Consider the following 15673-nt stretch of genomic DNA (forward strand, 5'->3'; position numbering starts at 1 on the left):
ATGCAATAATCAAGTACTCGGGGCTCATGCAACCTAAAATACATCTAATGGCATCAAGGTTCATGGAATAATATCACAAATTATGAAGTTTACAATAACTAAACAATCAAACACGACATTAGCACCGAAAAGTGATAAATCAATCGTTAAACAAACCAAGGCGATTCAAACAAGTTTAGCCAAGCATAATGAACGAACAACTTGTTTGAATGTCTACAACTCAAAAACGAACTCACAATCGTTAAAAAACTCAAAACCGACAACCGTGTGATGAAATAACGAACCGGCTGCTCCTCCCCCTTGGTATTTCGTCTGGAAATAGGTCTTGGACGACTGGAATGGGCTAAAAATCGTTCATAGGGTTTATGCTCCATATATAGATGTTTAAACACCTCATTCCTTATATAAAATAGGTTAAAACAAGCCCACAAGCTCGCTAGAAGATAAAATAGACGGGGTAGCTGATTCCCGAACATTCTTGGCAGCCTTAGGGACATGTGGGACGCCACGTAGCATGGGCATGGATGCCTGACCTGGTCGCGTAGCGCGGCTAGGTCCTGGGTGCTCGTTTCTTAGTATTCTGACTCGTTTATCTTCAAACGCGCATACCGGCTTCATCCGAATCCCGTTTGAGCCTATTCTTTCTTCAAATAACTCGTTTTTTCGCTCTTTTCAACAGGGGACCTATCATATACACAAACATTTAATTTCATGCAAGAACAAGTTATATTCGTTAACAGTTTACGCACAAAACAACACAAAAACGGGATAAAACGCTATGTGTTTTGCAACACAGCATTAATATAACTTAGTATATTAATAGGCGTGTCTAAATCCAAATGTATAATATGTCTTAACATTTTTAGTTCTTGAAATAAATCTAAACCATAAATATCTAATTTTTCATCATGCTTCAATAAATTTTCAAGAGAAATACACTTAGTTTTTAAAATTTCTTCATCTAAGGTTTTTAACTATTTTATACTAAACATAAACCGAAAATATGTTCATACTCTTTAAATTGATCATATCTTGTTTTATGAGAAGAAATAGCTTGATCAACTATGCATTAGTAATCTGTTCTAATATATTTAATAGGAGTTTTAGAAGTTTTATTATCAACATTTTCATCAAATTTTTGTATCGCTACGAATAATACGTTTCTCATGAAAAATAGGTTCAATACCAATATGTAACGCACTTTTCTCAGTTGCAATCATAGCATTTTCAAACCCTTCATCTCTATACTTTTTAAAATAACAAATAAGTCCATCTAGTTGTTTAATAGCATCATCAACAAACATGTCTTTCACTTGTAAGTTTTTACTAACTATATTAGTAGCATGCAAAGCGTTATATCAAATAACTATCGCTTAAAAAAATTCAAAACTTTCAAACTCATTCTCAACTAATGATTTAGCTTCACTTTTAGTTTTAGGATCGCCATCATCATATACTTCCAATATTGCTTCTCTTAGTTGTGGAGCTTGAACCTAATTGCTTTAACACTTTCTAATCGACTTTCCCAACGTGTTTGTGTTAATGGTTTAAGAGTTAAATTTGGTATACTATCTTGAAAAATTTTCCATCTTTATGGGATGATGTAAACATACAATAAACACGTTGTATTAAACCAAAAAAATTTTAGCTTTAGTACATGCGTAAGCCATATCGAAAATCACTCAATTCAAATTATGAGAACCACATGGTGTATAAAATGCTCTAGGATTAATATCTACGAAACTTTTTTGCACTCCTTGATGTTTACCTTTCATATTTGATCCATTAACATAACCTTGTCCTCCAATGTTATTCACATCGAGTCCTACTTTATTAATTTTTCAATAATAGTATCAAAAAGACCTTTACCGGTTGTATCAACTACTATTAAAACCCCTAGAAAATATTCTTTAACTTGTATCGTAGTTGTCGAAATATCTAAACATCGTAATAACGGACATTTGATCTTTTATGTCGGGAGTACAATCAAGTATAATTGAAAAATATTTAACTTCTTTAACTTTATATTTTAACAATTTTAGCTTTTATTTCATTTGCTAATAAATCAATTAGTTTGTTTTGCGTATTGTGTCCAAGGTAATGACTATGTATTTACCCGTCGTAAATGTTCTTGCATTATTAAATCAAATTCCACAATAATCTCAATGATACTTAAAAAGTTATCGTTGTTTTCTTCATAAAGTTTTTCATTTGTCCCACGAAATGATATATATGCCAAAAGTTTTTACAACGGTGAGAATTCTTATTAGCATGTTTCTCCAATGTTCCTTATTTTTATTTATTTATTTAATCTTGAGTTATTTTATTGATTGTTTTATTTTTCGCCAATCTTGTTTCTAACGCAAACCAAGTGCTCATATTCTTTATATGTTCTTTACATGATTCATGTAACTTTAGTTTAGCACTCATATTTTCCCAATCCTTACTACCCATTTTTTACACGAATTCACATCAAATGTTTCCCCAATAACTTTTTTGTGCGAATTCATCTAACTTACTTTTACACAAATTCACATCAAATAACTTACAGCAAAAACAAAACACTCTATCATACTGTTTTGAGTAAAGCAACCGTTTTCTTTCATATGTTTCTCCATTTGTCATCATTTTCATATAAAAGAAGGATTAAAGTTTCTAGAGTATTCATCTTTTGAAAAATTTCTAGAGTACTCATCTTTTGTAAAATCATAATCATAAACTTTTAATGATCCTTTTTCTACTGGTAAATCTCTTAACTTATTATTAATATTAGTCCATTTACTTGGATCATCAAAATTTATAGGTTCAATGTTATTATTTTCATCAACATTTATAGTTTTGTCTTCCTTACTATTTTAATCAACGTTTATGGATTCATTGCTATGAGGCTGATCTTCTTCTACATTGAGAGGTTCATCATTATTTAAATTATCTACATTACCATTTGAAGGTTTATCACTATTTACATATTCATTATTGTTATATTTAATTGTTACATATTTTAGTAAAGAATCTTACAATCGATTAGGGGTATAGGAATCTGGAAAATTCTTCATCTTTAATATTCAACAACACAACAGACACAATGATGAAACTAGAACGTTGGAGACTTGGAACTTGTAATCTATCGGTCGCTTCAAAATCTTGCGGCGCGTAATCTACCTTAGCTTCCGAGTTCTATGTGTCGGTCCGTCCTTTTGTTTTTTATTTTTTCATTTCTTATTAGGCGTACATAAATCATAATCAAAGAATTGGGCCTTACTTTGGCCCATTTTAAAACATATAGTATATACATGCTGCAATATTTTGGAGGCCTAACAAAGTTGGAGGCTATGCATTTATTGGGTAACCCGTATTTATAGGGTGACCCAAACTTGGCCAACAAGTAATTACCAAATATAAATTCCAACTGCAACCCATAAACCCATTACAACATTAATGAATTTCATGAGCTAAATAGATCCACGGTCACCTACATTTGATCAGCCTAATAAGATGGAAATTACCAACAGATTTGAGCCATGATGTTCAACCCAATTTTCAGTTTCTTTGGTTTATGGCTTTCCACATGAGTTGGGTTGGTGTTGGTATCATCCTTCTCTTTATCTAAAAGCACCACTATTCGGTCAAAAGCTTTGGTGCTAAAACCTCCTGCATTAGATAGTAATATTTATAGAAACATGCAAACACTCTCTCTATGTATCATCATAAATTACCAAATTAACTTTTCTAGATTAATGTTTGTACGTCACGTAAGACCATTGTGAAGGTGCTCCCTGGAGAACCATCTTGCAGATAGCTTTTGAGTTTAGCAGACATAGCTACTTCCTTGGGTGCTTGTTCTGACCAGTATACTCTATATGGGTAAATCTTTAAGATCTTTAAGATCACAAAAGGAGAAGGTTGATGTAAGATTAGATCAGCAGATGAGAAAAAAAACTGTCATAAATTTAAAAAAAGAAAATTTCATGAATGAAACACTACTAGAATATTGAGCAATTGCAACCAAAACTTGCTACCGAAAAAACCGATAGCAAATTTAGTAACAGATTTAGCAAAATTGCTACCAAAAATGCCAATTGCTTGATACGAGTCGAAGTTTTTGCAACCATTTATATTCGATGGCTAGACGGTCGAATTTTTTGTAACCGGTGGCTAGGCGGTTAGAGTTTTTGCAACCGGTGGCTAGGCGGTCAGATTTTTTGTGGTAGGAGTTCTTTTGCAACCGCGGTTGGAGTTTTTGCAACCGGTAGCTAGGCGGTCGAAGTTTTCTGCGATGGATAGACAATCGGTGTTTTTGCAACTGGTGGCTAGGCGGTCGGAGTTTTTGCAGTCGGTGGCTAAGCGGTTGGAGATTTTACAACCGGTGCTATGCAGTCGGAGATTTTAACCTTTTATTTTCAAAACTTGTTTTCACCGTAGTTTTTATCCTTTTATTTAACATTTTATTTTATTATTACACAGACAAAGCATGTGACTTAAGTAGAGTAGCACTTTACAAACACTGGATTTTACAAAAACTTTACAACATACTGATTTTACAAACACTGGATTTAGGATGCAACAATTATTAACACACAATGGGATCTTGAGATTAAGATTAAGGTGAGTATAGTATTTGTTGAATTTGTGTATGAACGCCATCACTTTACAACATACCGTTATTACCGTACCATTGTCTACAAAAGTTTATTTATTTATGAGATGTCAATTGATTGCATGCTTAATTTGATTGTGAGATTCTTAGCTAGGTTTATCTGTGATTCTGCGGCTTAAGTGATAGAAATTACTTTGTTTTTTCACTTATTTCAAATGTGCACACCAGGTGTTTGATGAAACGTCCAAGTGATATTTTGAAACAGAAAGTGTTATAAAAGAAACCAAAATTAAAAATAATGGTTTTAGGTTCATATAGATAGAATCAGAAAATACCCTTAAAGTCTGTTTTCATCATTTGTAGGTCGGTTATGAATAAATTACCACTCAAGATTTTTCATGATAATCACTCACTCAAAATTCTGCTTTATTTGGAGACTTCTAGTCATTCTTGTTTTGAGACATAATACTTTTTGCAGTTTAATTATTGATGTTTTGAAGGTGGATTGTTTCCAAAAGCTTTGATTTGGACTGGCATGGTACACCGATCGAAAGTGGATGCGAAAGGAGTGATGGTGATGGATTTCTTAATTCCGAATACTGTTACAATGGGGATTTGTTTTTGAACTTTGCATTTTCTGATGATGTTGATACGAGGGTGAATATGCGTGGTGAGACTATATGTGAGATAAAATGTCCATGTTATAAATGTCAAAATATAAGCTATAAAGATATCCACCGTTCATCAACACTTGTACAAGGAAGGTTTCATACTTCTCTATGAAACATGGGGTGAACACAGTGGAAATTTCATCCACGAGGTTAGGCAATCTTCAACTACAATGGAAGTTGATGACAATGATGATGGATATAAACGCATGGCATTAGATAACATGCATGCATGTGGTTATAATTCAAATACTATAGAAGGACATGCACCAAATGCGGAAACCAAAAGATTTTATGACATGTTACAAGCTACAGATGAACCTTTATGGTAGGGGGAGAAGGCTACGGATTTTTCCAAGTTACAAGTTGCCACGAGTTTCTTGACATGGAAATCACTTTTTTATCGTGTCAATTGCATTTTGCAACTATAACATTTCCATGGTTAATGCATTTCTACCTGAAGATAATAAGTTCCTAAAAAGCTTTTACGATACAAAGAATAGTTTAGAAAGGTTAAATCTTCCTTATGAAAGAATTGATGTTTGCAAAATTGCATGCTATTCTATACGTAAGACAAGACATTGACATGATGTAAAAACTGGAAGGAATCCCGTTATAAGAGTGATCGGAATAAGGTACCTAATTTGGTGATGTGTTACATGCCAATTGTTCCTAGACTTAAGAGGTTTAATATGTGTCACACCCTCAACCAAAAACGGAAATGCCGGGGCGCGAACTGATTGTTCACAACTCATAAGGTACTATCATGCAATATCAAAGGTGACAATATCTATTTATTTAAATTAAATTATCCAAATATTTTAAACAACCAAAGTACATAATATTTAAAATAAAAGCAACATAAGTTCAAATTCAAAATAGTCTTGATAAATTCTTCGAAATTAAACATCACAAAGTTCTTCATCTTGGCAATCAATTCAAATGAAAACCTGCATATGTGTATAAAATATAGTAGATTTGTCAACACAAGGTTGAATGAGTAAAACATTAGTAATTTAAATATAATATAATATAAAATTGCAAAACTGTCCTTTGTGGGATAAATAATAAAGCCATTGAGCAAATAATTAGTGTCGATAAAATCATTGCCTTGCATAGCGGGCTTTGGATAGTACGACGGTCGTATTATCATACTATTAATGTGATTATGACGGACCTCTCCGAATGTGATCAAATAAAACAACTAGAAATGTAACACATTAGACATTTAACTGATATGCACACAAGATTAACAGTTTGCTAATATGAATACTAGATAATATATAAATATGATACGATACGCATATGTCCCTAAAATAATTAAAAATAAGTAAAAAAAAAGGGAATGAGTTACTCACCTTATCAAATAAGCAAAAGGGAAACGAATTGATAAGAAAAATCTGATGTCACACTTTTCGAGAATTACCAATGAAAAAGCCTAGTTAAGAATGATTGCCGAAACAAACACGAGTTAAAGACAGATCCTGTAACATAATAGAGATTCAGGATTTAATGATGATCGGGTGTGTTTGTAAAATCACTTATTATTTAATTTATTATTTATTTATAAAACCACTTTACTTACCAAGATTTATATAACATATTTTAAAATATATACTTATAATTTAATACTTAAGCCACAAATCACAACTTAATTTGTTATATAAGAATATTTGTTAAATATTTATTTTAAATAAAAAACACATCCATTATATTTATTATAGTTTTATTTGTTAAAACCTTTATTTTTATAAATACATTGCATACATATATTTATGGATATATATATATATATATATATATATATATATATATATATATATATATATATATATATAGTTTGAATGAAAAAAAACCTGAAGAACGCCAATCTAGAAGTGCCAAAGTCTCAAAGTACATTTACTTACCCTTTTTATATTAATTATATTAAGTTCTATTAATTAAAACATAAACAAATAAAATAATTTCCCAAAGAAACGGAATGGATCCATCCCCTGACTTAACACCATATGAACCCTAAAAATTACAATCGGCCAAATCGTTTGATGATTGGCCGTATTGTCATGGGGTTAATGTTAATGGTTTGATGCCGAAACTGAAACATGCTTTAATTACCTTGAATGATGAATAATTGATGGTTTAATTGTTCGAACAATGGATGGCTTAAACTGGAACTGGGATCGTTAATGACAAGGCTGCTATAATGAAATTGCTTCTAGGGTTTAGTTTATGAAGTCACAGAGAAGGTGCACACGATTTTAATTGAGTTAATATATACTATAACTGGTATAATACGCATTGGCATATAGCGGTTGCTTATTTTGATCAATATAATGAATTCTCGATCTTAATCCTTAATTAAAAGGTCGGTGTAGCTTGTATTAGGCATATAAACGATATGCAAATATCAATTCCAGTTATAATATGAAGATTAAGGCACAAGAAATTCAACGGGTTATGGTTTGGATCAAATACGGCTCATGGATACGGGTTTGGGTTTGGGTTTGGATCAAGAATATAGTATATTATTTAATCAAATTTGCATATTAGCCCTTGCACTTCATACATGAATACAAAAAGGGGTTAAAACTTAAGTTTAGGGTAGAATTTGTATATAAACCAAAGTAATGGATAATTAATAAATATGATAAACAAAATAATAATAACTCAATAAATGCGATATTTTATTGATTAAATTACCCGAACATAGAAACGGGTTGGGTAACTGCTATCAAAACAATAAACGAAAAATTACGATTGTTACATTATGTCTACAAAAACAGCCAAAGATATAACTTGGCACCATCACCACAACACAAAGAAAGGTAACATGGCATATCCAGGTGACGACATATCTTGGAAGCATTTTGGCTCGCTGAATCCTGAATTTGCAAAAGAGATTCGAAATGCTCGTTTTGGGTTATGCACCTATGGTTTTAATCCAAATTACTCCAACCCAATTCCAACCCTTATATAACTTTTTGTTTTTTTTTGCTGTTTTATTTTTATAACTTTTTTTAATTTTTTTTCGAAGGCTAAACTAAGATTTTTTTTAAACAATGTTAGATAAACAATTTTGTTTTCTTACTTCTTTTTTATTTTTTTTCGTTTTTTTTTGTTTTATAATTTTTTTGGATTATTTTTTGAAGGGATTTTTTTTATCTTACAATGATGCGATGTAGGTGATTGAGGCTGTACGTAGAGATGTGGGGAATTAATCTAAGGGTTGGGAATGATGTTTCTCGATTCATGTCTTTTTTTTGAGTCCCCTTTTGAACTTAACTCTATATATTTTACTTTTAATGATTCTAATTTAATGTTAGGATAGCCTTGCAAATCACATCAACTTGACATAGCAAGTTACTAAGGTGCTGTTTGTTTTTCTAAAAACTGTATGTGCATTTTCTTTTGTTTGCGCCGTGCAGATCACGAGCAGACATTGCTATCTGCAGACTGTTTGTTTTCTCGAAGACGTTTCATTAAAAAACGTCTGCGCAAGCTCTTCTTGGTGCAGACATGGCCCATCCACTTCTGAGATCTTATAAGGTCTGCAGAAGGATAAAACACCACACCCTACCATTAATACCCACTGTCCACAATCACCACCACCCACCGTTCACCACCACCCACCCATCGTCCGCTACCATCACCGCCCACCCCACCACCTACCGCCATTGTCCACAACCCACCACCACCGTCCGCCGCTGCCACAGTTTACCACCACCACCACCACCACCCCACCATCCACCACTACCACTAACCATCCACCACCACCACCGCCGCCACCATCAACCACCCATAACTGCCACTAACCATCCACCACCACTGCCTTCTACCACCGCCACCATTCACCACCTACCGTCCATCACCACCACCCACCACTACTACTATCACCATCCAGCACCACTACCACCCACTACCACAGTTCATACACCACCACAAGTTTATTTTAGCAATCTACATACATTAGTATTTATTTTAGCAATCTACAGATGTGTTCTCTACATATTACAAATGGTCATGTATGTTTCTGCAAAAGAAATAATGTTATGAGATTTGACGAGAATGAACATAGGATTATAGGATTAACATTTAGGCTTTAAAATAGGATGAATCAAGCTTGGGTTTTGTTGACATCTAATAGTCTTTTTGAACATAATATTTTACCTTAAAGCAAGTTTCTTTGTATTTTCATATTTGTTGTATATTTATAATATGTAAGCAAAAAAAAAAGAATAGATACAGAAGATGAATTGTTCTCAACTTTCATAATTCATCTTCAACATTGTTTTAAGCATAACATCTATCAAATAACATTGTTTATGCAAAGTACAGAACAAGTGATTTAAAAAAAATATTGTTCTTTTATAAATATTATTTCAGTGTTGTTTGACTATTATTTAAATTTCTATGTTGAAGGACTTTTTTATTTAAATTTCAGCTTATTAAAAAATTCTGTTTGATTTTAGCAGTTTGCAGACGTTAAAAAACAATCAGTCTTTTTTTTGCAGACTGCAGAGGATTGTTCCACCTCTTCTGCTACCGATGACTGCAGATATGGTCCGTAGACTGCAGACATTTTACCTTTTAAAAAATAAACAACATAGTCTAAGAGGATTGACAAGCACGACAGGAGATGGTACAAGTCCTTGTCAACAAAGGGACCCACCAGGTAATGGATAGATCTTCATGATATGTGAAGTGGTCCCTATAGGGGATCACTGCCCGTGATGTCATTGTATACGCGATTAGCTTATGTGTATATCTTGTAAACATGTAAAAAGTCTAATTCATGAGATGTAAAAGCCAGTTACTTACTCTCATGGCTGTCTACATTATACTCAATCTAAATTATCTAATAAAGTATGTATCGTCGGAACAACCTTAGACAATGGTATTTGCTTTAACATTAAATGTCATTGGTTTTCAGATTATATTATCATTTCACTCAATATCTTGAGAAATGCATGCTTGATATGTTCTATGAAGGGACTAGGGAGATGTCCTTTGCTATTTTAGCGTGCCGTCAACAATTGAGGTTTGATGGTAATTTAAATATACACGTTGATCTTTTTATTTCCAGCATAAATATATATTAAATCCAAACCTTGAATTACTAAAAGTTAAGTTTAACTAAGGTCAAGCATACTACTCATACGTGAATATTGATAGCAATAAGAAAAATAATCCTTCATTTATCTTTTCGTTGTAATGATGAGACAGAACCAGACCACTTAGTCTGCATTAGGCATGTAACCTTTAAGCAGCGAAAAGACAGATTAGTGTTAGTCAGATTATTTACCATTTGATTTATATGTAATTAGATTCATTCTCTTGTGAACGATATAGTTAGGTGACTTTTAACTTTTTGTAGTTTCTATGTGACCATTCTCTCATGTTCGCATAAGAATGACTTAAATCTTATAAGAATTCAAAAATAAAAAAATTAAAAAAATCACACAAGTGATCTCTTCAAATCTTATTTTACCACAACTAATTAGCTAAATTTGGTTACTGGATGTTACATAAACGGTTTCAAACGCGTACCAAAACATTCCAAGTCTAGTTTCTGCTAGGGAGTACCCAGCACAGAGATATTACTTAATTACAACCCAAGTCGCTTGATCAATTTAGTTCTGCACGATAGCAGTGAAAAAGCATCCTGAATAGTTGAGTTCATAAGTGCAATGAGTTCAAAATTTACCATTCCTAGTTGCGCAAGCTGTTTGTTGACTGCTGCATTAGCGTAATAACAAATAACTTGGGGCCTGAGAGTAAAACAAAAAAGAGCAATCAGTTGCCATTTTGATTATAGCTATCACTTGCGAGTTATAAGGGAAATAAAGAACTAACCATTTGCTAAGAAGACGTTTTCAATGTTGTAACAAGTTCACGAAAGCGGAGACTTGAGCGACTTTGACTTTCATCGCACTGAATCTTCATACAATCTGTTATTTTACTAATGGCAATGTCAGCCTCTGTACACAGAATAGAAAAACGCTGTTGAATCTTAGCCTTGTTTGATGCAGGCAGGTTTGCAAGTAGTTCTTCAACGCGCTGCAACTTTGAAATAATCTCACAAACCTTTTCTTTCCTTCGGTAAATCTGCACATCCAGATTTTCCCAACAGCTCTTGATCTGCGCCATGCCAATTTTCAGTTTCTTTGCAGGCGTTTCCCCTTGGTCCACGTGGGCCCTGTTGGTCTTGGAGTTATCATCCTTCTCTTTCTCTAAAATCACCCGTAATTCATCCATGATGTTCTGTGCTTGAATCTCCTGCATTAGATCATAGAACTTACGACAGCACTACCAACGGCGAAGCTTAGTGAGGGCCCGGGGGTGCCCCGCCCCCTGTTTCTTTGCCCAACAGTGTAAATTTACCCATTTTCGCCCGGCCCCCCTCGTTTATGATTTTTTAAATACATTTTGATTGCCCCCCCCCCCCTCCAAAAAGACAAACTCGTCCAAGCTTTGCCAGTTAGCACTTCCCATTTATCAACATAAACACCCAAATTTAGCATAATTGCGAATAAGCCACAATGGTGGACATATCAAAAGCATTAACACATTATAACAAGTTGGTGCATAGGCTCCAACAGATCAAAGCTTCAACTTAAAAGGCAAATCTACCACAATGTTAATAGATTAATGTTTGTACCTCACGTAAGACCATTGTGAAGGTGCTTTCCGAAGAACCATCTAGCAAATAGCTTTTGAGCTCATTAGACATAGCTACTTTCTTGGGTGCTTGCTCATCATAAAATGTATTTCTTGGGTAAATCTTTAAGCTCTTTAAGTTAATAAAGGGAGAGGGTTGGTGTAAGATTTGATCCACGGATGAAGACAGAATCTGTAGTAAAATTTATAAATACAAAAATTGCATATACAAAACAAGGTTTATAAATGTAAACAGGCATGTCTTCGTGAAGTGTAATCCACATATTTGTGAATGAAAAATTACCGAAAAAAGTCAAATGTTCACAAGTCGGGCCAGGGTGGTTTCGAGCTAGAGTTGGATCTCATTAAACGAGGCAGCTCAGTTTGGCTCGAGCTTGAAGTAAAGCGATCCTATGATCGAGCCAACGAGCCGAGCCAAGCCAAGCCCTGACCCGAGCTTGGCTCAGTTACCAAAATGAGCCAGCTCGGCACAGGCCGTTTCAAATCAAGTTTTATTCGAGCGAGCCATGACTGGTATTCACAAAAGGGCTTTTTGAACAGCCGTGGTCATGTTTCAATTGGTTTATGATTTTGGGTTGGTCCAGTTGGCTATATTTGTGATTTTACCGCAAATGGAACCAGATTTACCACAATATATATATTTTCTTTCTAGCAGTGTTTTGTGCTAAACTTTTTATTGTTATTTTAATTGTGAAAATAGCTTCATTTAGATTGAAAATCATTTAGAAGATGCTATAAACATTAAGAACCAATGCGAATATACCTCAACCATTTCCAAATTAAGCTCAAGGAATTTAACATTGTGAAGATGTTGAAGAAGACAAGCTAATTGTTGAGCATTTTCATCCCCTGGAAAGCAAACAGAAATATGCGCATTCTCCAAAGAATGGAAACCGTCTGTAGATAGACGCAAAGGATAACTCCCATTATAGAAGAAGGAGACAAGTTCAGGTGCAGAAATCACAAGCTTCACACGACAGAATCTAATAGTGAGATTCTCAAGTTGAGGTGCACTCACATTGACAACCTTCAACTTATAGTTGCTACTTTCAAGTGTGAGATTTGACAGTCGAGGATGAGAGATACTGAAACCATTCGATCCCATTGTCTTGAAGTGCTTCAATGTGAGATTTTTCAAGTTTGAACATTTTGAGAAAATGGCAACGCATTTGTCAGCTTCGTCATCACACAAAGTGACATAATGAAGATCCAATGTTGTTAATGCCGGGAGTTCCCAAGTTGATGTCGGAATAATGAAATAATGATATCCACGATTGATGTATGCCATCAAACTGAGATGTTTGAGAGACTGAGAGCTAAAGAGAGAAAGAGGCAGTTCAATATCTTTGTGATGCAAGCATACCACATTCAGTTGTTGGACATTGTGAGAGAATGCATAATTCAGAATTCTTTTGACAAACACCTGGCTAGCCTTTCCACGAAAACTTAGCTTCACCGAATACACATCTGTAAGATTGTCACGGGCTGACAAAAAATGGGTAACAAATTTGGAGAACTTTGGCAATGTAGAGAAATCCTGACTTGTGAAACTGAGATAGGGCATTGAAGTCCAGATGTACCTCCATCTAGGTGACAAAACATTGTTACCGATAGCTTCTGTGATCTTGAGGAAAGATAGAATTTTATGGATAAGATCATCTGGCAAGCTGCTTAGTCTATCATCTTCTACATTCATTCTCTTTGTACCATGCCCGGAATCCATTCTCTACCCACTCTACCTTGATATAGCACGCATCACTAAACAAGCGAAAATAAAATCAAAACTTTTTAAAGTTTTCGGTATATAATCGAGGTAAACAGGTGTATGGTTTCGGGTAATCGTGTCGAGTATCACCCAATCTTCGGCCCGTTAAAACATCACATTGAGACACATATAACGTAAAACCATTTCAACAAAAATCTTTATCTGAATACATTAGAGTTTAAACATGCTCATAGAAATCCATGTATTTTAAATACAAGGCTCAGCTTGATTAATATGTCTTTTCTACCCATTAACCCAATCTTGAAAAACTTGTGTTTTAATTTTATGTTTGAACCATTACAACAGTACATGCATATTCAAGGTGGTTCATACCACAGTTAACCAAAAGCCCTAAATTGGCATTATTTACATTTGGACCTGATATATAATTCATCATTTAAATATTACAAACAACAATTTCAGTGCAACAAGAACGTTATTTTATCTTGCATACATCAGCATGAAATCATAGAGACATGGAAAGTATAATATAAGAACCCTTATAACCCATCCAATATTCATAACCTAATAATTAATTCACTCTTCCAATTTCTAAGTGAAAGATAAATGCTTACCTAAATGTTTTTGCTTGAAGACGATTATCGAGTTTTAATCCCTTAAATTTTTTTACTGGAATCTCTCAAGAGAGACAACCACAACCCGCTTCTCGTTTTTCTCTGCAACCCCAAAATAAGCCAGATTTATGTTAACTTAATTAACTTTTAACTAATTCACTCATTTGGTCCTTGTATTTTAAACACCTTAAATTACTCAAAGTTTTAACTTTTGTTTTCAAACGATAACTTTCTTTAAACACGGCTAACTAGCAAGACGTTAGAGCCACCAGTATCAAACAACGCCAACCCATTGAAAGGAGAAAAAATACCAATCTTTCCAACATATAGAATTAAACGGGGAGTTATTCTTAATCCAAATAAAACCCAATGATTTGGTGTCTTCCAATCTTCCAAAACTTAGGAGCCACAATATTTTTACCTTCAAATATAGCATCGTTTCTCGCTCTCCAAGTACACCACCATTAGACTCGTTGTGGACGGTAACATCGAAGGGCGGCATGCCCACATGACCACTGACGTGGCAAGGCTTTTGCAGAGAGGGGGGGGGGGGGTATCTGACGTGGAAGTGAGGCAGAGGCCATACCGCCCTTGAGTGGTAACCAAAACATGGAGTCTTACCAAGTCCTCATTACAATCCCATGTAGAACTTTCTTTTTGTTACATAGTGAGGCTGTTTGTGCAAAGAAAGAAAATCATGAACCGAGACGCGAATATTGGGAGGAATGTGACACCAAGAACTTATGTAACACCAAATCCTTTTGGTATTTGGATATGAATTAAGCAAGTGTCCAAGTGATCAGTATTTTCCGGTGCTTCAACACAAAAAGCTCAGTCAACCTGGATATCCTAATCGAGTAGATCGGCATCCTCTCCATCTCCGCTTTCCAAACCAGAACATTCACTTTCTTAAGGGCCCAATGTTTTTATCAAAAACAAACGGTGCATTTCTTCCTGTTGTGTTAAACAAAACTGTTTTCATTGACGTCATCGTGAATTTGCCCTGGGGATATTCGGTCCAAACCCACTCATTTGCCACTTTCGAGAAAATCGCTGCTGAAGTAAATTGATTAAACCTTAGAGTTCATCATATCCAGCTGAGTTCAAAATTTTCGTTTCCGTTTCCAAGACCAAGATTGTGACTGTAGGTCAAAGCACATCAATCCAGAACTGAATGAGTTACCATTTCCAAATTTGCAACCATATTTGATAATTAATATTAAATGAAGCTAGTGGCAATCAACCTACGCGTTTGCGACGGGGATGCGGCTAAAACTTGATCGGTTTTGGTTCGTGGTGCTACATAGCAACTAGCAAACCATGTGGGTAAGTTACCTAGTTTAACATTTCAAGAATATTATAATTAAATTTTGTATTTTAAAATTAATTT

The 15673-nt window shown here is 34.3% G+C and overlaps 1 protein-coding gene across 3 annotated transcripts; it reads right to left on the minus strand.

Moving 5' to 3' along the window:
• Positions 1-10889: 10889 nt before the first annotated feature.
• LOC143570120 (F-box/LRR-repeat protein At3g26922-like) lies at positions 10890-14358 on the minus strand. 3 transcript variants are annotated; one of them, XM_077055856.1, is made up of 4 exons: positions 14284-14358; positions 12707-13682; positions 11924-12115; positions 10890-11541 (listed from the first exon to the last, which is right to left on the minus strand). In XM_077055856.1, exons 2-4 carry the CDS (start codon positions 13664-13666, stop codon positions 11125-11127), a joined length of 1569 nt encoding a protein of 522 aa, XP_076911971.1. In that variant the 5' UTR covers positions 13667-13682; positions 14284-14358; the 3' UTR covers positions 10890-11124. The 3 variants fall into 3 exon arrangements, with proteins under 3 accessions (XP_076911971.1, XP_076911970.1, XP_076911972.1); XM_077055855.1 differs by having other exon boundaries at positions 12707-13701; XM_077055857.1 differs by lacking the exon at positions 14284-14358 and having other exon boundaries at positions 10890-11033; positions 11119-11541; positions 12707-13783.
• Positions 14359-15673: the final 1315 nt, after the last annotated feature.

Source organism: Bidens hawaiensis, unplaced genomic scaffold (genome assembly GCF_021521415.1).
Source record: "Bidens hawaiensis isolate Kalapana, Puna unplaced genomic scaffold, B.hawaiensis_p1.1 tig00024824_1, whole genome shotgun sequence".
Classification (NCBI taxonomy): Eukaryota; Viridiplantae; Streptophyta; class Magnoliopsida; order Asterales; family Asteraceae; genus Bidens; species Bidens hawaiensis.

Excerpts from the sequence above, each read along its gene's own strand:
- LOC143570120 (XM_077055856.1), bottom strand. The coding sequence starts at position 13,666 with ATGGATTCCGGGCATGGTACAAAGAGAATGAATGTAGAAGATGATAGA. Across the intron at positions 12,116-12,706 it reads TTAATTTGGAAATGGTTGAG|ATTCTGTCTTCATCCGTGGA; the intron begins GTATATTCGCAT and ends ATTTTACTACAG. Across the intron at positions 11,542-11,923 it reads TCACAATGGTCTTACGTGAG|GAGATTCAAGCACAGAACAT; the intron begins GTACAAACATTA and ends GATCTAATGCAG.